This window comes from Sodiomyces alkalinus (genome assembly GCF_003711515.1).
Source record: "Sodiomyces alkalinus F11 unplaced genomic scaffold SODALscaffold_12, whole genome shotgun sequence".
NCBI lineage: Eukaryota > Fungi > Ascomycota > Sordariomycetes > Glomerellales > Plectosphaerellaceae > Sodiomyces > Sodiomyces alkalinus.
This window is the reverse complement of record NW_021167090.1, coordinates 573,411-591,522: the sequence shown is the minus strand read 5'-3', so window position 1 is coordinate 591,522 and position 18,112 is coordinate 573,411. Positions and strand designations below refer to the sequence as shown.

Below are 18,112 nucleotides of genomic sequence, written 5' to 3'. Positions count from 1 at the left end.
TCCCGGGTCATGTCAGAGTATGTGATCGGTCTGCTTCAGTTGTTGGCTGGTTTGACGTTTCCTTTAAGGCCTTACACTGAGGATAAGGCGGGTTGGTGTCTGCGAAGCCGTGGCCCAGAAAGAAGGTCGACGGTTGAGGGTCGAGTTGACAGCAACAGAGCAACTCACCGGAAGCTTCCTTTTACCAAACATTTTATATGCAGTTATATTCCTTTTTTTTATTTTAAGAAAAATCCATAGAGAAAAAAAGACAGAGACGTCCCATGTCATTCTGGCTCACCTCGGTCAGCTTCACCTCGGTGAGTCTGCGATCCACCATCCCTTGACCGAGACCCACAAAACCTTCACTCACCTTAACCTCGAGACTTCATCAGTACGTACCTTAATTCACGTCTTTACTTCTCACATCTTTATTCACTCCCACCCCCTACCTGTTCACCTCGGATCCTTCAAAACCAAAACCTCTCGAAAAGTATATCCGAATTGTTCCCACATGAATCGAAAGGTATCTGGACAGCAACAAGTGTCAAAAAGCATCTTCAATGTCGGTAGATCTCAACTGGGAAGCCCTCACCTCGGGTCCAGATGGCGACGCGCTCGCCCTGAAGATTCGCGATTTCATCCACGCCAAGTTTCAGACGGTGCCTCTACCGCGCTTCATTAAATCTGTCAAGGTACACGACTTTGAGTTTGGCGTAATCCCGCCGCGTCTAGAGTTGAAGGATATTACGGATCCCCTCCCGGACTTTTACGAGGAGAACGAGGAGTATGAGGAGGAGGAGGAGGAGGAGGAGGAAGAAGAAGAAGAAGAAGACGAACAACCCCAACAACCACAACAACGACCGCAGCACCATCGTCAGCGCTCTCGCCATAGAGATCCGGTCAGACCCTCTTTCAGGATACATGCCGCCCACCACACCGGCTCCTACTCTCCCATTCGCGGACAGACCGCCGCAGGCGACTTGACGGCCTCCTCCCTGCTGGGAGTCTCAACCCCCGGCATCCTCGGAGGCGCATCCAATCTCCACTACTTCCAAACCCACCTCGCCGGTCCAGCCTGGTCAGGCACGCAGACCCCACTAGCCGCCGTGGCGGGGGCACACCATTTGGGAGGAGCCACCGGATCCGCCATCTGGGCCGGGGGGGGCGCAGCCGCCTCCGCCCCGTCGTCGCCGGCTCGCAGCCCCGGGACGCCGAGTCACAGCCGCCAAGCCTCGCAAAGCTCCATCTCCCTCGGCGGCGACTTTCATACCGGCAGCAGCAGCAGCAACTCCGGCTTATTTCCTCCATCGTCTCGGCAGCTGCGCGAAAAGTCGAGCGTGTCGACCCTTGCCCCGACGTCCGTGAATACCTCCCGCCCCCCGACGAGGGATACAGCGCACCTTGCCGCCGCGGCTGCGAAAGCCGCTTCCGCCATCGCGGAAGATGAATCCGACTACGACGACGACGCAGGAAGGACGACGAAGAGGAGGAGGGGGAGGAGGAGGAGCAGCATCAGACGAGGCAGCAGCGGAGGGCAGAAGGCGCAGCAGCAGCAGCAGCCTCCTCCTCCTCCTCCTACGACCAGGACGACAGGCACGCAGAGCGACGACCCCAACCACCCCGGCCCCGGCCCGAAGCAGAGGGAACCCCGCCCGGAAGACCTCCAGGCCGTCTTCCGCATCCGCTACGCCGGCGACATCCGCCTGCGCCTGACGGCCGAGATCCTCCTCGACTACCCGATGCCCAGCTTCGTCGGCATCCCCGTCCAGCTGAGCGTCACGGGCTTGACCTTCGACGGCGTCGGCGTGCTGGCCCACCTCCGCCGACGGGTGCATTTTTGCTTCCTCAGCCCCGAGGACGCCGTGGCGGCCGTGGGCGGCGGTCCGGGGGCCGATGACGACGACGACGACGACGATGACCATGTTGGCGAGGACGAGGGCGGGGGCGATGACCCCGATCCCGCTGCTGGAGCGACGCAGCGGGGCGGTAGGGGCGGCAGAGGGGGGAGGCGGTTCGCGGGGTTGCTGCAGGAGATTCGGGTCGAGAGCGAGATTGGGCTGCGGGATGGCGGCAAGCAGAGCCTGAAGAACGTGGGCAAGGTGGAGAGGTTCGTGCTGGAGCAGGTCAGGAGGATATTTGAGAATGAGTTTGTCTATCCCAGTTTCTGGACCTTTTTAGTCTAAGGCAGAGAGAGCATAGCACATTTTTACTACACAATATTCCAATTCACGACAAAGTACTCTTGAACCCTTGATACGCCTGCTGAATGTCAAGGTCCAGCTCGCGCGCCTGCTCCTCCGACAACTCATCCGTAGCCTTCATCTGGTTCAGCGTGATGAGCCACTGGACAATCTTGCCACGGTTCGCAAAGTCGCGGTCCGTCACCTTGTTGACCGACTGGATCACGTCCGTGAGGAGGGGGTGCAACTGGTCTTTAGAGAGCAATCCCAGCTTGATGGCATCGAGGAAGGTGATGAACTCTTGCGTCGCTTCGAGAATCAAAGTGCCGCTTGTCGTCGTGCCGCCACCGCCACCGCCGCCTCCGCCCCCGCCCCCACCGGGGGTAGCCGAGGAGCCCGAGAGATTTCCGGAAGGGGTTGTCATGACTGCTGTGGCGGGCATGCCGACTCGGATGCGTTCTGTTGCGCGGGGGACTTCGAGCTAGAAGGTCGAGAGAGGGGGAGTGAGCGTATGAAAGGTAGGGGCAGAAGGGCAGAAGGAATGCGAAGGGGCAAGGGAGACGAAAGGCCAAACGTACATCCCATTCCGACTTGAACTGTTCCAAGCTACCGAAGGCCTTGGACACCGTTTCATCGGTGAGTATGGACTTGTATTGCTTCAAGGATCGTTCGCAAATCTCCGTATAGTCGGCTTCGGGGATGGCATCTTTAAGGAACGCCTTTTCGAGCTCGTCGAGGGTGACGATGATGCTAAACAGTTCGGCTAGTGAATCTTGGAGGTCTCGTTCCGCCCGTGTCTCTGCAAGCTTGACTTCCTGCGGAGCAGAGAGCCCGTTAGTTCATTAAAACACACTGCCAAGATGGAGCAAAAGGACAATTGACTTGCTTCATCGAGGTTGATGGTGGCGGATAATGTCGTGTTGGGAACATAGCTATGCGGCGTCGGCGCATAGGGCTGCCGGGGCATCATCTTGGTATTTGTTCTCGTTCTATTTTGCCCTCGAATGGCTTCATTGTTGGGGGATACTGGGTGATTGAGAGGAGGCAGAGAGAGGGAGAGAGAGAGAGAGAGAGAGAGAGAGGTGGAGGAGGGAGCTCTCGGTCAACAGCAAGTACAACGTAGAAGTTCCCTATCGATCTCGGTGAAGGAGCAACGTCAGTCACGCGGGGCAGAATCTCACTCAACTCACCCCCACACAAGGTACCTTACCTTAGGTACACACCGCTCGAGAATCCCCACTCCATCCACTATCTTATCGATACGACAAAAACTGAGGTGATAAGGAAGGTAAGGTACGTACCTCACCTGCAAAAAAATTCAGAGTTCCTCCAGTTCCGATTTCTCGCCTTTCTTCTTGTCCATCATCTCGAGACGCGAACGACCAACGCAAAGCAAACAAATTTGACAGCAGCGCAAGTACACAAACTTGCTGCGCTCCCGTCGCCCAAGATGCCTCCCACCAAGAAAAACCTCAAAGCTACGAAAAAGTTCGAGAAGAACCATCTAACCAAGACCCTCGACAAGCGGAAGCAAGGCGTCAAGGTCAAGCAACGCCTCCAAATCAAAGCGAAGAAGCAGTCGAAACGGGCCAAGGATGCTGCCTTTTACAAGGGCGAGCAAGAGGACAATGCGTCCAAGGATACGACCAAGAAGGACGCCAAGGTCAGCCAAATGAGCGTCGACGACTTTTTCAAAGGCGGATTCGAGATGATCGGCAAGGGGAATGCAAAGTCCAAGGGCCAGGCGACACAAGCACAGCAGGCGAAAAAGTCCGGCAAACTGGGCAAACGGAAACGAGATGCGCCAGCTTCCGACCATGAAGACGCCGCCGAGGACTCTGCCGACGACGACAGCATGTCGGATATGTCGGTGGAGGAACAACTCGTCCCGAGCGACAGCGACGAAGACGACGACGACGATGCCGGTAGCGATGCCGATGACGACGCCGGCATGAGCAAGAAGGCCATGCAAGAGCTCGCCGAGAAAGACCCCGCCTTCTTCAAGTTCCTCAGGGAGCACGACCCCGAAGCTCTCGACTTTGACGAGAACGCCGATCTGGCCGAGGTCGACGCACTCAGCGGTGGCAGCGACGACGAAGCCTCCTCAGACGACGACGACGACGACGACGAGCAACCCAAGAAGAAGCGAAAGAAGGAAAACGCCAAAAAGAAACAAAAAGTCGACGAAAGTGCCGCCCCCGATAACGAACTCACCAGGAAAATGGTGGCCAAGTGGAAGGCGTCCATGGAGGAAAAGAAGTCGCTGCGCGCAGCGAGACAGGTCGTCCTGGCCTTCCGGTGCGCCGCTCACCTGAACGAGGACGACCCCGAGAACGCCACGAGCGCTCGCTACACCATCAACAGCCCCCAGGTCTTCCACGACATCCTCATCACCGCGCTGAATCTCGTCCCCGAAGTCATCGCCAGCCACCTGCCCGCCAAGCAGTCCGCCTCGGGCAAGGTCTACGTCTCGACCGACACCAAGAAGTTCCAGACCCTGTCCATCATGATCAAGACCTACACCGCCACCGTCATCCACCTGCTCGGCACCCTCTCGGACGACGCCACCCTCAAGCTCACCATCAGCTCCCTGGAGCCCCTCCTCCCCTTCCTGCTCTCGTTCCGCAAGCTGCTCAAGGTCCTCGTCAAGACCGTCGTCAGCTACTGGGCCCGCCCCGCCAGCTCCGAGACCACCAAGATCACCGCCTTCCTCGTCCTCCGCCGGCTTATCGTCATCGGCGACGCCGGCCTCCGCGAGACCACCCTCAAGGCCATCTACCAGGGCTTCGTCCAGAGCGCCCGCGTCACCAACCACAACACCCTACCGGGCATCAACCTGATGAAGAACTCGGCCGCCGAGCTCTGGGGCATGGACCAGGGCGTCGGCTACACCACCGCCTTCACCTTCATCCGCCAGCTGGCCATCCACCTCCGCAACAGCATCGTCCACAACAAGGACGCCGCCTTCCGCATCGTCTACAACTGGCAGTACACCCACTCGCTCGACTTTTGGTCCACCGTCCTCGCGGAGCACTGCAGCGCCGCCCGCATCGCCGAGGCCGGCAAGGAATCCCAGCTCAAGCTGCTCATCTACCCGCTGGTCCAGGTCACCCTCGGCGCCGCCCGCCTCATCCCCACCGCCACCTACTTCCCGCTCCGCTTCCACCTGCTCCGCGCCCTCCTCCGCCTCTCCCGCGCCACCGGCACCTACATCCCCCTCGCGCCCCTGCTCCTCGAGGTCCTCGATTCGGCCGAGCTCCGCCGCGCCCCGAAACCCGCCTCCCTCAAGCCCCTCGACTTCCGCGCCGCCTACAAGGCCCCCAAGGCCTACCTCCGCACCCGCGTCTACCAGGACGGCGTGGGCGAGCAGGTCGCCGAGCTGCTGGCCGAGTTCTTCGCCGTGTGGTGCAAGAACATCGCCTTCCCCGAGATGGCCCTCCCCGTCACCATCCTCCTCAAGCGGTGGTTGAAGCGCGTGCGACGGGGCGAGACTCGCGGGCCCCCGTCTAAGAACGATGGCAAAGGAAAAGGAAGGGGCAAGGGCAAGGGCAAGGGCAAGGGCAAGAGTGATAAGAGCGGCGGCGGCAACCGCAACGCCAAGGTGTCGGGCGCCATCGTCCTGGTGGTGCAGAAGCTCGAGGCCAACGCGGCCTTCATCGAGGAGAAGCGGTCCAAGGTCGACTTTGCGCCCAAAGATCGCACCCAGGTGGAGGCTTTTCTGCGGGACTTTGACTGGGAGAAGACGCCGCTGGGTGCCTATGTCGTGGCGCAGCGCAAGTTGCGCGCCGAGAAGCTCAAGATGATGGAGGACGCTAGGAGAGAGGATGACCGGCGGAGACGTGAGGAGGAAGGCGGGGATATCGAGTTTCAGGACGAAGAAGACGACGCAGGAGAAGAGATAAACGGAGCAGAAGAGGACGAGGAGGAGGATGACGACGGGTTCGATGACGACGAGCTCGAGGACAACGATGACGATGACGACGAGGCGGAGGATGGGGCTGAGGAGACAGACGAGGAGAGCGACTAGTTGTTTTTCCTCTCCTCGAAAAAAGTGTATCTAGACCTGCCATCGTCTTTGTTGCGTCCGGGTTGTTCTAATGGTATATACCGCTGGCGTTGCTTTGTCCGGCTCTGGTGTCTTTCCTTCTAGTTTCTTTACTTTCCGTCCTCCTGAGATGAAGCATGCCGCCCTCAACAATCGTTCAACAATCATTATCCATCATGACGATCCCCTGATAGCTACCGTCATCCGACTCTACGTCAAACTCCCGCTGCTGCTTCGGCCGCTCCGGTAACCGCCAGCTATCAGATCGGACATTTGTCTGCCCATGTCGCTGAGCAGGCGAAGTCTTCTCTTCGGCCCCTGGTGAACTTGAGGCCCCGGTTTTCTTCCCCAGCGAGCCCAGATCAAGCGGGTCGTTCCCCCGAGAAGAAGCCCAAGGAGGTGTTTCCGGCTGCTTGGGGGTGGTCGCAGCCGAATGAGAACGAGATGGCCTCTCATCTACCGAGGTATGCACATTACTACTGCCCGTCGCCCGCCGCGGTGGCAGGGTGGGGGGCGACGACGGCCCGTCACCTTGAACAATGCCACCACTAGACACTCCGCTTCCGGTATCTCCTTTCACAGCTCGAGCCTCGCGGGGGAAATCGTCCCGCGACTCCCGTTCGGCGCGGTCGAGGTCCTCGTCCCGCTCGATGGCCTCCTCCCCTCCTTTCACATCCGGGAACCCGCACCGCGTGAGGATCTGGGCGATGAGGTGCGGGTAGCGCAGGTGGCCGGCGACCTCCCGGCTCAGGTCGAGGTTCTCGATGCCGTGGACGTCGGTGATGGGCTGCAAGCCTGCAATGCCGAGCTGCAGGGAAGTGGTGCGGTAGAGAAAGCCGAGGATGTAGTCGTTCTCGGAGTAGACGTTGAAGATGCGGCCGGCGACGACGGAGCGGAGAACGTGCCAGTGGGCCGTGCTGGAGGGCGCTGGGGCGCCGATGAGGACGACGGTGTCGACGAGTCCGAAGGCGCGGCGGTCGGCGAGGGTGCGCAGGCAGGAGTAGATGGCGCGCGCGCCGAGGGAGTATCCAATCAGGGTGACGGGACGCTCGCCCTGGGCGCGGTTGATGAGGGCGTCGGCGAGGACGTGGCCGGCCTTCTCGGAGCGGTTGCGGGCCAGGCTGAAGGGGTTGTCGATGTTGGAGGCGGCGCCGAGGAGGTAAGCGGGCCAGAGAACAGCGCGGAGGGAGGCGAGGACGGTGTTTTTGAGGATTTCCAGCTTGATGTACCTCCAGGCATATGAGGTGACCAGCTCCTCGAGGGAGGTCCCGAGGGCAAGCAAGGCGTCCATCTCGTATCGCAGGGCGAACACCTCGGATTCGTCGCCAAGGACGCGCCAGGGCTTGGTGACATCGGCTTCCTCTCGGAGCCAGCCGTTGACGCCCACGGTCACCCTGAGCCGGCGATGCTCCTGGTTCTCGGCAGCATCATTTGTTCTTGTCTTTGTCCTCGCCGACGCACGGACGGCGGGCTTCTCGTCCCGGAGCGGAAGAAAACGAAAGTCGTTCACCTCCCGGGCGTAGGCGTCCATCATCTCACCCGTCATTTTAGCACCAAAGGCTCCAAATAGCGTGCCTACCAGGGCACCATTGGCCCAGAAGATACCGAGAAAGGAGGCCACACCGCCGAGGCCGAGGCTGCCCATGATACCGCCGATGGCGCCGGCGACGACGGGGGCGGCTAGGCCTCCAGTGACGCCGATGACGGCGGCACCGGCCACAGAAGCGAGGCCAACCTTCCAGAAGCGGGATGTCTGGTTCTCCTGGCGACGCCTGGCGACTTCTGCCTCGCCGGACATTGCATCGGGAGAGGGGGAGGCGCTGTGCTTCCTGTTCCCCGAGCCGTCATTATTATCATTGGCGGCCGAGGACTGCAGCATGAGGTACTTGGCAATCTCGGTCTCCTCGGCGATCAAGAGGGCCAGAGGCAGTTCGAGGGACGAAGCGAGATAGAGGGCAAGGACACGTGAGTGAGCGGCATAGTGGCCGGTGGAGAGGATGACGAGCAGCACGCAGCTGAGGACCTCACGCCTGTCCTGTACAGGAATGGTGGTGAGGCGAGTGGGCACCGGGGGATAATGCTGGCGCAGGACGGAAACATCTTTGGCGTTGGACGTATCCGAGTTCTCGGTCGTCCCAAAGCTGAGGAGGTCTTCTTCTTTTTCTCCTTCTTCTTCTTCTTCTTGGGACCCGAGCTTGAGCTTGGCTACTTCCTCCTGGCGTTTTTTCCGGGCTTCCAGGATCTTATTGTCCTCGGCAGCGGAGACGATGTCCTTGAGCTTCTTCAGGACTTCTCTCCGCCAGTCGTCGAAGTGGTTCAGTGCATCTTGCCTGAGGTCGATCAGTTCAGCATTGGGCGGATCAAGACGTTTTCCGAGCTGCAGCTGAGATCGCATAGCATCTATAATGTCTTGAATGAGAATGTACAGAGCCTTTCTCCTGGCCTGGTTAAGGACGACGAGGATCTGACGAGGGTCGGCCGCCAGTGGTGCCATGATGGATGTGACTGAGACGTTTCCTCATTGACTGTCGAGGCTTACGAGATGTACGAAACACTTCCCTTTTTCTTCGTCTCTGCAACTCCAGAGTTGAATGAAGATGCTTTAGGGAGGAAAGGCTCGAAGGTGTATAGTTTGATATTGAATAGGTCTAAAGGAGGAAGATGATGATGATGATGATGGATGAGGGGATGTTTTGACGTTCTCAGCCTGGAAGGCAGGAGGAAGCAAACAAGATACCTGAAGGTTGTACTCTGGCTGTACAGTGGTACCTGAACTACCTTACCTTATTCATCGCCCCCAGAGGGCCTAGAAGAACCACATGCACTTCGTACCAGGTACCGGGACGGATAATAAAGTCGGATGTCTCCGAGAAAATTCAGATGATCTACAGGAGTACAGGGGTACAAGGGGAGACTTTGAGCAAACAACGGCTACCTTACCTTACCTTATACTTCGTACGATACCTATGCGAATTGAAAGGCAACCGTCTGAATATTTATCGGCAGCAATGGCCAAGTAATTCCACAGCCAAGCAACAAGGCAGGCACATGCTCCGTGCGCTGACGGGGGAAAAGTTCCTTGACCGAGATCCCTTGCGCCCCAAGGAATCAAAGAAAGGAAAAAAAAAAAATTGTTCGGAGTAACACCATTCCAGACCGGGTGATTGGCTAAAGTCGATCGACAGGCATTGCCTTTCTTTAATATCTGTATAGAGTACATATACTTCATACCGACATGAAGATTGATAAACCGACAGCCAATGGATGCTGATGGAAGCGAAGGAGCAAGTGGCCCCTGAGCACGACCCTTGTTGATCTTGCTGCCTTTCTCTTGTATTTCCATTTTATCCCTCCACATTCTCACAACTTTCTCCCGACGTAATTATTACTGGGTAATAAGCAGTCGAAGTTGTCGACCGACAAAGAGATGTTCCCAACATCCTTGGCCAGGTCCTGTATGAAGTACCTACGTTGTACGGGTCCTCCTCCACCTGAATTAAGGTAGCACTTCCCTACCTTATTTTAGGTCTGGGAGAGACGTCCTAAGCCAAGGCCCCGAACAAGGTACAGAGTACTTCGTACTTACGCTATACGTGTACAAGCCAGGAAGCTGCGCCTGGAGGGCAGGTGTACAAGGTACGACTTCATGTTACGAACCTGGCGGCTGCCTGGTAAGGTAATCAATACTGCATTATTCTGAGTAAGGCAGTCTGTCGGGAAGAAAAATCCCTCCACATACTTCGGAAGCATCGTAACCATCCAAATTCTACTTCGTGATTGATTACTCCGTACCTACCTTACCTTCTCGGTGCTTCTGTGTCGTGTACGTTGTACGGGACTTACCGACTTCGGAGTGCATACCTGATACGACGTAGAATACCTTACCGTAGGTGCCGGAAAGTCCTGCGAATATTGTCCTGTCGACCTGGAAAGATTTTGTTGTCGACGGTCGTATGAGTTTGTATCGGGTACGCATAAAGTCCAGAATCCTTTGGCCAAGTGGAGTTGACGCGTTCCAACACCCGCCGAAAGCAAGGGCGTTTCCTAGGTAGGGCGACCATTAATAGCGCTGAGCCTGGGTCCCGGCTCTCCAGGAGGAGTCCCCGAGACGGCCAGCGCGTACCTCAACGACCGGAGTGGATGTACCTGGTACTTAGGACCCTTGCTCCCCCACCCACCCATCCATGTTTCCGGAGTTACCCCTAAAGTGGCCTCCAGTACGAAGTACTTCGCACGAAGGAGTCACGGGGAAATCTCCATGGCCTCCAGAAGCGTCCCCATGCCTCGTTGGTTCACAGCCTGCCTTGCCTGCCTACCATATTCCCCTACGAAGTATTACCTATCCATCTGTATTCTGTACTCTGTATTCTGTATTCTACTCCCTTCCAAACCTCCCACCCCCGGGCACTCGACGCCAAACACCGAAACACAAAAGCAAAAGCCTCGCCTCCTTCGAATACGTCGCTACTCCCCTTCCCTCCCTTTCTTCCTATTCCCCCCTCTCCTCTCCTTGGGATTCCTCCCTTCCACCCTATTCTCCCTTCTCTCCCCCCTTTTCCGCCTCACTATTTCAGAGCCTAATCCGTAACGTCCCTGCTCTTACCTCGGAGCAAAACCGAACGGAAACGCCATTTGGGCACAGTTTGGGCCCTTGTACGACAACTTGTCTCAGGAGACACCACAGCTTCCGCAGCCACCTGACGACGACTCTCTGCTCTCCCCAAAGCTGCCCGACAGAAATACGGATAGCAATCAACCCAAAAAGCGAACGAAAGGGTTGGTTGAGGAGAAACAATGAAAGCCAAGCCCGTCGAGCAACTCGTTTACGAGTACATTTTCCCCAAGCCTCGTGCCAGCGATCCTCCCAACTTCCATGCCTTCCTCGAACGGAATTTGATCATCGAGGTCCGCTCCGAGGTCCATGCCTTCTACGGCCACCTCGACACCCAAGAGGCCAAGTACCCCGGCCTCGACTACTGCCATCCCATCCATCGCGTCCGCCTGGGTCGCTGGCCCTGGCACCGCCGTCTGTTCCGCGCCTTCGACCACCTGCGCCTTACCCCCCACGAGATAGCCAACCTCACCAAATGGGAAGGCACCAAATGGGCCAAGGAGCGTTACGAGAAGGAACAGGGCATCACCATCCGCGACACCGCCGGCGACGACATTGCCGAGTGGGTTGAGCCAGAGGACCGACCTGCCGCCACCACCACCACCTCGCGCAGGGGCCTGTCAGCCGAAACCGAAGCCGACGTGAACCCCGCCTCGGACGACGAAGAAATGAACGAAGACGAGACCGAAGACGAGGACGAGGAGCGGGAAGAAGACGAAGAGATGGTGAGCGTCGGGACCGCGCTGAACGAGAGGCTGAGGGAACGCGTCGCCCGCCGGGAAGCCGGCGACACGACCACCGTCCTAGACGAGGAGTGGGAGCAGTGGCTCAAGAACGCCATCGAGTCGGGCGAGTTTCCCTTCACCGCCAGCCAGATCCTGCAGCAGTCGAGCACGAGCCACCCCGCCGTCTTCCCGCAAGCCCTCCTACCCACGCGTATGCTCGATGCCGCCCGCGCCGGCCAGTGGAGCGAAGTCCCCGAAGTCCTCCACGAGATCATCCGCCACTCCCTCATCCACCACTCCGAAGAAGACGCTACCGCCGCCGCCGCCGCCGCCGCTTCTGCCGATATGCCGCCTCTGACGCGCGCCCCGCGCCGCCCCAACGACGAACCGCAGTCGCAGTCGCAGTCGCAGACGCAGACGCAGACGCAGACGCAGTCGCAACAAACTACCATCACCATCACCACCTGGCGGCCCACCTACTCCGAGCTGCGCCTGCCGGGCCGCGACACCACCGTTCATCCCGCCTCGGAGCTGAGAATTCACCGGACTGCCCCGGCTCCTGGAGCATAGCAGCCGCCCGAGGGGGGATGTGGCGGATGAAGACCATCCGCCAGCCACGACTACGTGATTACCCCGCCCTTTGCTGTTCATCATAGACCGCCTTGACGCGCCGAATCCTCTTCCGACCTAGAACTATTCGACATGCCAAATTCGAACCTTTCTCACTTTCCATCACCGTTAGAATCGCACGATATCCCGCTAGATGATAGATCTCATCGGCACACTTACTTGCACATATACGGAGAGACGAAGAAGAAAAAAATGCGAACCAAGGCGTCCCTTTTTTTTTTTTATCTTCCCCTTCATTTCCCTCGTTTTTGCAGTCTTCATTCCTCTCTCACACACACCCAACCCCGGCGGCGTTTTACGGTTTTGTTTAGTTCCCCCTGATAGGAGGAGGAAAGGAAATGGGGAAAGGATGGGTACGTTGGTTTTTGTTTAGTCTGGAGTAGTCCTGGGTTGACGAGGAACACGATCGATGAAATTTTTTTTTCTTTTTTTTCTTTTGCTTCGAAGAAATCGAATGACGAGGAAGCTATTTTCTTGTCCTTCTCCTAGTTATTTTAGTCGTCCCGGTTCCGGCGTGTTCTTTTGTTTCTCTGTTCCTCAACTATTTAACATATCGAAAGCCGTATGAAACCCATGCCAGCCTTGGAATCTTTGCTGTCAACTCTTCGGCCGCTTTACGATCCGGTGAAAATGTGATGATCATAATGTGCACATTGACATGACGCACCAATAATGCTCCGGGAGGCTTTGCATACGACGACAAATTCCGTCGTCTTGAGACATTCCTGAATTGAGGGTATCTGCCGTTCCGAAACCCAACTCCGTCTGAAGTCACCTGTGTCCTCCCCCGTTCCGATGGTACCCGCAGCCGTGGGATGGAAAATCGTTACGGACAGAGACGATTTCCGCACAGCATCCATCTTGGTGAAGAAAAGGAGGAAAAAACACTCCTATGCCGGCCGAAAAGACAAGACCGAAAACTCCCCGTCTGACCTATCCGAGGACCCATGTACTCCGTTCATCTCCTCGGTATGACTGATTCCTACCGAGCCTGACCATGTAACGCCAGGTATATTACAGTTAAAGAAAAAGAAAGGAGAGGAAAAAAGAAATAAGAAGTAGGCATGCCAACTCATACAGACATTATTACGTCTTGCTGGCAATCCTAATGCCTGGAACCCACGCAGGGAAGGGGAAAAGTCGCCGGCTTGTCAGCCCGTGAAAGAATCCCACCCTCAGCTCAGTCCGCTTTATTAGACGATGAGGGAGCGTAAGACTCATTGCTGTCATCCGTCGAGGAAACTCTGTCGCTCGACAGGCTGGTTAAAGGCGTCGAGCCACCACTGCCAGTAGTAGCAGAGGAATTGAAGTCCGTGACTTGACTGTATACCCCAGAAGAACTGGGATCAGTCGTCGGGGACACCGTAAGCCCCTGGAAGCTCGGGATGGGATTAGGGACAGGCGTGTCTGAAACAGCGGGGAATCCGTCAGGAGGTGCACCGGCGGTGTGTATCACGAACTCGGAGAGCTGCGAACCCATGGAACTCTCGCGCCTTGCACGGATGCGGCTGCGGGTGGCAACGCGGGCTTCGTCCTGGTGCTCCCGTAGTATGTCCTGCTGCTCGCGCATCTGCGCAACGAGCGCCGGGGAGACCGCGGTGAGCGGCCTGCCGACGCGGGGCCGACCTGGACCTGCACCTGGACCTGCACCTGGACCTGGGCGGTTGACGCCGTTGGAGCGCTTCTAAGGCTCCAAGTGGGACCACTCGGGGATGGATTTGATCTGCTGCCACATGAACTTCTCCAGCTTGTTGGCCGATTTGGCGTACGGCGTGCTCTCGTTGTTGTACTTCCGGCAGTTGTCGAAGACGAGCTTCGCGTCGCGGATGAAGTCCTCCGGGGTGGCGTACTGGTCGGCCTCGAGCTTGGACTCCATCGTGCTGAGGTCCATGGGTTCCTTGATGACGTCGTAGTAGTCTGCCACGTCGTCCTTGTTCACGGGGACGAGGAAAGGCCAGGCGGATTGGTGGTTCTGGAGATCGTTGAGCAGGTGGAGGAGTTGATTGTAGTTAGGGCCGTGGCGGGGCTGTCGGGCGAGCTCGTCCATGTCTGGAGACCAGCCCGAAGCTCGGATCGCGGGGATAGAGAGGGGATCGATCGGCTTAGCACCAGTCTTCCACTCCCTGGGCGGGGCGTGGACCATGTGAGACTTGGAGAAGGCCCGGATCTTAGCTTGGACGCACTCTTTCTGCTTGAGCAGCATGCGGCCCATCTCGAGATAACGGATACGTGGGAGCATAGAACACTGCATGATCGTGCCACCCTCATAATCCTTGATGTAGCCCATCCAGACCGACCGCGGCAGGGTGATTTCCTTGGTGAACCCCTGCTTCTTGAAATAACCGATGGCGTAGTTGTCTGCATACGTGAGGAAATGCATGACGTCGCTCGTCGCCTTTACGTAGTCCTTGAGATGGGACATGAGATGTGCGCCGTAGCCCTTAACCTGCTGGTCGCTGGAAATGGCGCAGAATACAATCTCCGCAAACTGGCGTCCCTTAAAGGGTCGGTAGGTAATCCCTCCCACGACCTCAAGAGGCTTCTTGACAATAGCAATGGAAAGATGGGTGCGATCGTAGACGAGCCGAGCAATATAGTCCTTGGGCATCTTCGGGAGCTGCTTCTGGAAGATGCATTTGAGGCCGGTGAGGATAATGAGCGACTCGCGCTCATTGTCGTTGTTGACGACTCGGAACTCGATTTCGCCATCGCGTTCTTCGATGACGGCGGGCTATTCAGAGTGGATTATCAAAAGTTAGCCAGCTTGCATATGCAGAGAGTGAAGTGAGTCGACGTAGTAGGTACTGAGAAACGGGAAACAGATGAAGAAGAAAAGAAGAAAAACGAGTTTCAAGATGTAGAGGGGTAGATAAAAGCAACCTTCTCAGGGAACGGGATGCGCTTCAAGGGTTGTTGCTCCTGATTTTTCGATTCGGGCTCAGTCGAATCGCTGCGCTTGACTCGTTTCGTCTCCGACGGCGAGGTGGGTTCCTCTGATGCCTTGCGCTTCGCGTCTGAACGAACATGGTTAATCAATCAGCCACCAAGGCTCCAGTACGTCCAAAGGGAGGAATAAGATCATCTTCTTCGGGCCATGAGAATGGAAGACATACTTTGTTGTGTCATTTTGACAGCCGATTCAACCTCGAAGGTGAAAATAGGAGAATCGCAAACGTTATCGTCGGATGGCTTTCGGTCGTTGTCGCAAGACGAGCTGGACCGATGGTCGGCTCGGTCTTTCGTGGCGAATCCGTAGGCGGCGCCAGTATCGTCCAGGGAGTCTTCTTGAAAGGTCGTTCTGTTGTTTTCGTCGGTTGATTCGACGCGGTCGGAAAGTTCGTCGCAAAACACCGGGGAGGCGAAGCGGACGCGCTTCGCAGATTGACGCGATGTAGATTGGTCTTCTTCCGTGATGATGGTGTCTCCTGCAGGTGGATCACCAGCGTCGTCATCACGAGAGGGGAGTCCATGAGAGCTTATCATTGGCTGAGTCTGGCCACCGCGAGGCTGCGGCAGAGTCTCTGCTGACTGATCATGCTTGGAGCCACCAGGCTGTCTTGGCTTTCGCGATGACCTGCGGAGTATCGGGGCCAAAGGCTTGGCTCCAGAACCAAGATTGGGGAAGTCGCCCATGTTGATCTGTGCATATGACTCTAAACGAGGTTTCAGTCAGCCTGAGTGTGGCGCTAGGAAGGTAGGAAGAGGTGATGAACTATTAGCGCCTCGATAGTTAAGAATGGGACTCCACACTGAATGGAGGCTGGGTACCTGCAGGAAGGTACATACCTTGCTGACACGCTGGAGCTTCCCACTTCAATTGCGCTCAGAACCAAAGCCGTGATCTGTCGTGAACAAAGTCTCCAGTGCAACCAAAGCCAATTCCACTAAAGGGCTGAAGATCACATCACGCAAAAAAAGGAAGAGATTGACTGGAGCTCTTTAAGATACAAGAGAAACAGAAGAGAACGGAAAACTACCTAGCCGATGGACTCTTCGCTGCCTGAGGTTTGGCAAACTGCCGGTGCTAGCAGTGCTTTCCTCCCTGCTATCGCCAAACAGTCGCAGTTCACACTTGCCTTTGCTCTGCTTCTGATCGGTCTCTTGCTCGCTGGCTTTTTTGCTCTTAGTAAGTCTCTGAGAATCACAGAAATTATCATGTTGATTGCTAACCATAGGTTGATAGACCGTTCGTTCGTGAGCATTCCCCTGCTGGGTGTGCCTGCCTCTATCACCATTGCGTGCGTTCCTTCTTCTTCTTGTTCTTCTTCTCCTCCTTCCCTTTCCGACTCTCTAGCCATTAAGCAGGTTGATCTAATAAACTACAGGCTCGGCACGGTTTACATGTTCTGCGCAGTCGGAGTCTACGTTTGAGATACCCTATAAGCAACCTGACATTTCGTTTTCCGGAACGGTTGGCATCGTCTGCCTTGTACATTAGATACCTACTACGAGACTACGAGAAGACCATCCTACGCCCTTTATATTTCCCTATCCGGTGATTTCTGCTTCCGACACTACCTTCTCTTTTTTTTTTTTTTCTTTTTTTCTTTTTTCCGTCGCTTCCCGGCATTATGGCCGATGCCTCGGCGACCCGTGGCCCAATGGCTCAACCTCTCTTTCGCGCCGTGGCTACCTCGACACGCCCGCTCTACCAATTACTAAGATGCGTCAATTTTACCAACAAGATCCACGTTCTGATAACCGAAGAGGGCATCAGGTTTTCGGCCGATCTATCTCGGGTCATGCAAGGTATGTGGTGATGTGGTTGTGGTGGCCCGCACCCCCCAATCTGTTGCTCGTTCCTCACGCTGATGCAAACGGCGGGGGGGGAAATAGGTACTGCATCCCTCGATAAGAAGCTCTTCGCATCCTATCACCTAAATCTCGGCGAATCAGACGACGAAAGCTCACAGCCGGACCTCCCCAGCTTTCAAATCAATCTACCGGCTCTTCTGGAGACACTGCAAATTTTTGGCGCTGTGGATGTGGCTACCCGGGCGCAAAAGGCGGAGCAGGACCCATACCGCAGCAACCTCCGCAACTACCGCCCGGATGCGTTTAGTAACCAGGCCCTGGGCATCGGCGGGACCTGCTGCCTGCAGCTAGCGGAGGAGGGCGCCCCGCTGAGCATCATCATCGAGGAGTCGGGGGTCAAGACGGTAGCGAACCTGACGACCTACGTGCCCGAAATCCCCGAGGACATTCCCTTCGACCGCGACGAGCTCGCCTACAAGATCATCATGCAGTCGCGCTACCTGCTCGACGGGCTGGCGGAGCTTTCCCCGAACGGGCCCAAGCGACTCACCATCACCACGTCGAGGGGCCCGCCTTACCTCACGCTGGCCGGAAACGGCGACCTCGGCACCACGGTGGTGGACTTTGCCAAGGGCCGGGAGCTTCTCGAGACTCTTTCGGTGCAGGAGCGCTGGGTCCAGACCTACAAGTTTGACTTGATCAAGTCGTCGACCGAGGCGATGCGCATCGCTAGCAAAATCAGCCTCCGCGGTGATCGGCAGGGCGTGCTGAGTTTGCAGTTCATGGTGGAGGTGGAAGGCGGCGGGGTCAGTTTCTTGGACTTTCGCTTCGTGCCCTTTATATCGCACGAAGACGATGAAGATGGGCAGGAAGGGGGGGAGGGCGAGGGCGAGGAGGGTGGGGAGGGCGATGAGCCTGATCGCGGGGATGAGGAACTGTAATGGACCGCATTGCGTTGGAATCCACTTCATGTCTCACCTTTTCTTGCGCTTGGCCGTACAAGAGGAATTTCTTTGTCTTGCTCGGACATGTACTCCGGTTACGACGTCATTCAGCAATGCCGATGCAATACTGTTACGTACAGAGTAAAAGGTGAAAGGTGAAAGGTGAAAGGTGAAAGGTGAAAGGTGAAAGGTGAAAGGTGAAAGGTGAAAGGTGAAAGGTGAAAGGTGAAAGGTGAAAG

General features: G+C 56.8%; 11 protein-coding genes across 11 annotated transcripts in view; 6 read left to right on the top strand and 5 right to left on the bottom strand.

The window, feature by feature from the left end:
* Positions 1–432: 432 nt before the first annotated feature.
* Positions 433–2,212, top strand: SODALDRAFT_329229 (hypothetical protein; the record flags this gene model as incomplete). The annotated part of the gene is made up of 1 exon (XM_028610879.1): positions 433–2,212. A coding segment is annotated over exon 1 (1,618 nt), but the record flags the coding sequence as incomplete, so codon positions are not given.
* SODALDRAFT_76479 (VPS28 protein) lies at positions 2,057–3,412 on the bottom strand. Its single transcript, XM_028615664.1, has 4 exons — positions 3,373–3,412; positions 3,049–3,292; positions 2,741–2,977; positions 2,057–2,643 (listed from the first exon to the last, which is right to left on the bottom strand). The coding sequence occupies exons 2-4, from the start codon at positions 3,130–3,132 to the stop codon at positions 2,209–2,211; spliced, it is 756 nt and encodes a 251-aa protein (XP_028462825.1). The 5' UTR covers positions 3,133–3,292; positions 3,373–3,412; the 3' UTR covers positions 2,057–2,208.
* SODALDRAFT_363709 (Noc2-domain-containing protein) lies at positions 3,167–6,189 on the top strand (the record flags this gene model as incomplete). Its single annotated transcript, XM_028614585.1, has 3 exons — positions 3,167–3,192; positions 3,311–3,363; positions 3,485–6,189. 3 exons carry the CDS (start codon positions 3,167–3,169, stop codon positions 6,187–6,189), a joined length of 2,784 nt encoding a protein of 927 aa, XP_028462824.1.
* A 175-nt stretch (positions 6,190–6,364) lies between these two features.
* SODALDRAFT_317563 (DUF726-domain-containing protein) lies at positions 6,365–9,048 on the bottom strand (the record flags this gene model as incomplete). The annotated part of the gene is made up of 2 exons (XM_028609349.1): positions 6,680–9,048; positions 6,365–6,619 (listed from the first exon to the last, which is right to left on the bottom strand). Exons 1-2 carry the CDS (start codon positions 8,699–8,701, stop codon positions 6,365–6,367), a joined length of 2,277 nt encoding a protein of 758 aa, XP_028462823.1. The 5' UTR covers positions 8,702–9,048.
* Positions 9,049–9,471: 423 nt separating this feature from the next.
* On the top strand, positions 9,472–12,114 carry SODALDRAFT_363707 (hypothetical protein; the record flags this gene model as incomplete). The annotated part of the gene is made up of 8 exons (XM_028614584.1): positions 9,472–9,517; positions 9,611–9,662; positions 9,810–9,878; positions 10,109–10,164; positions 10,260–10,343; positions 10,477–10,493; positions 10,850–10,987; positions 11,014–12,114. 8 exons carry the CDS (start codon positions 9,472–9,474, stop codon positions 12,112–12,114), a joined length of 1,563 nt encoding a protein of 520 aa, XP_028462822.1.
* Positions 12,115–12,211: 97 nt separating this feature from the next.
* Positions 12,212–12,668, top strand: SODALDRAFT_76447 (hypothetical protein). Its single transcript, XM_028615663.1, has one exon. The coding sequence runs from the start codon at positions 12,308–12,310 to the stop codon at positions 12,545–12,547; it is 240 nt and encodes a 79-aa protein (XP_028462821.1). The 5' UTR covers positions 12,212–12,307; the 3' UTR covers positions 12,548–12,668.
* Positions 12,669–12,711: 43 nt separating this feature from the next.
* SODALDRAFT_363706 (hypothetical protein) lies at positions 12,712–13,034 on the bottom strand (the record flags this gene model as incomplete). The annotated part of the gene is made up of 2 exons (XM_028614583.1): positions 12,712–12,755; positions 12,842–13,034. The coding sequence occupies 2 exons, from the start codon at positions 13,032–13,034 to the stop codon at positions 12,712–12,714; spliced, it is 237 nt and encodes a 78-aa protein (XP_028462820.1).
* A 412-nt stretch (positions 13,035–13,446) lies between these two features.
* Positions 13,447–15,807, bottom strand: SODALDRAFT_394921 (hypothetical protein; the record flags this gene model as incomplete). Its single annotated transcript, XM_028615279.1, has 3 exons — positions 13,447–14,905; positions 15,055–15,188; positions 15,288–15,807. 3 exons carry the CDS (start codon positions 15,805–15,807, stop codon positions 13,859–13,861), a joined length of 1,701 nt encoding a protein of 566 aa, XP_028462819.1. The 3' UTR covers positions 13,447–13,858.
* A 194-nt stretch (positions 15,808–16,001) lies between these two features.
* Positions 16,002–16,905, top strand: SODALDRAFT_329224 (hypothetical protein). Its single transcript, XM_028610878.1, has 3 exons — positions 16,002–16,300; positions 16,358–16,412; positions 16,500–16,905. Exons 1-3 carry the CDS (start codon positions 16,159–16,161, stop codon positions 16,543–16,545), a joined length of 243 nt encoding a protein of 80 aa, XP_028462818.1. The 5' UTR covers positions 16,002–16,158; the 3' UTR covers positions 16,546–16,905.
* Positions 16,776–17,870, top strand: SODALDRAFT_284497 (DNA repair exonuclease rad1; the record flags this gene model as incomplete). The annotated part of the gene is made up of 2 exons (XM_028608469.1): positions 16,776–16,923; positions 17,011–17,870. 2 exons carry the CDS (start codon positions 16,776–16,778, stop codon positions 17,868–17,870), a joined length of 1,008 nt encoding a protein of 335 aa, XP_028462817.1.
* A 33-nt stretch (positions 17,871–17,903) lies between these two features.
* SODALDRAFT_363703 (hypothetical protein) overlaps positions 17,904–18,112 on the bottom strand; it is a gene marked incomplete at both ends in the record, with an annotated part of 1,173 nt that continues 964 nt past the window's right edge. Inside the window, one exon of the mRNA XM_028614582.1 lies at positions 17,904–18,000. Within this exon, the coding sequence (XP_028462816.1) occupies positions 17,904–18,000 (97 nt within the window). The remainder of the gene's footprint in view (positions 18,001–18,112) is intronic.

What these genes read in the sequence shown, in the direction of transcription:
- SODALDRAFT_76447 (XM_028615663.1), top strand. Translation starts at nt 12,308, where the DNA reads ATGATAGATCTCATCGGCACACTTACTTGCACATATACGGAGAGACGA.
- SODALDRAFT_76479 (XM_028615664.1), bottom strand. Translation starts at nt 3,132, where the DNA reads ATGATGCCCCGGCAGCCCTATGCGCCGACGCCGCATAGCTATGTTCCC. An exon ending in CCACCATCAACCTCGATGAA is followed by an intron (nt 2,978 to 3,048) that starts GCAAGTCAATTG and finishes TCTGCTCCGCAG; the next exon opens with GAAGTCAAGCTTGCAGAGAC. An exon ending in AGTTCAAGTCGGAATGGGAT is followed by an intron (nt 2,644 to 2,740) that starts GTACGTTTGGCC and finishes TCGACCTTCTAG; the next exon opens with CTCGAAGTCCCCCGCGCAAC.
- SODALDRAFT_329224 (XM_028610878.1), top strand. Translation starts at nt 16,159, where the DNA reads ATGGACTCTTCGCTGCCTGAGGTTTGGCAAACTGCCGGTGCTAGCAGT. An exon ending in CGCTGGCTTTTTTGCTCTTA is followed by an intron (nt 16,301 to 16,357) that starts GTAAGTCTCTGA and finishes ATAGGTTGATAG; the next exon opens with ACCGTTCGTTCGTGAGCATT. An exon ending in CCTGCCTCTATCACCATTGC is followed by an intron (nt 16,413 to 16,499) that starts GTGCGTTCCTTC and finishes AATAAACTACAG; the next exon opens with GCTCGGCACGGTTTACATGT.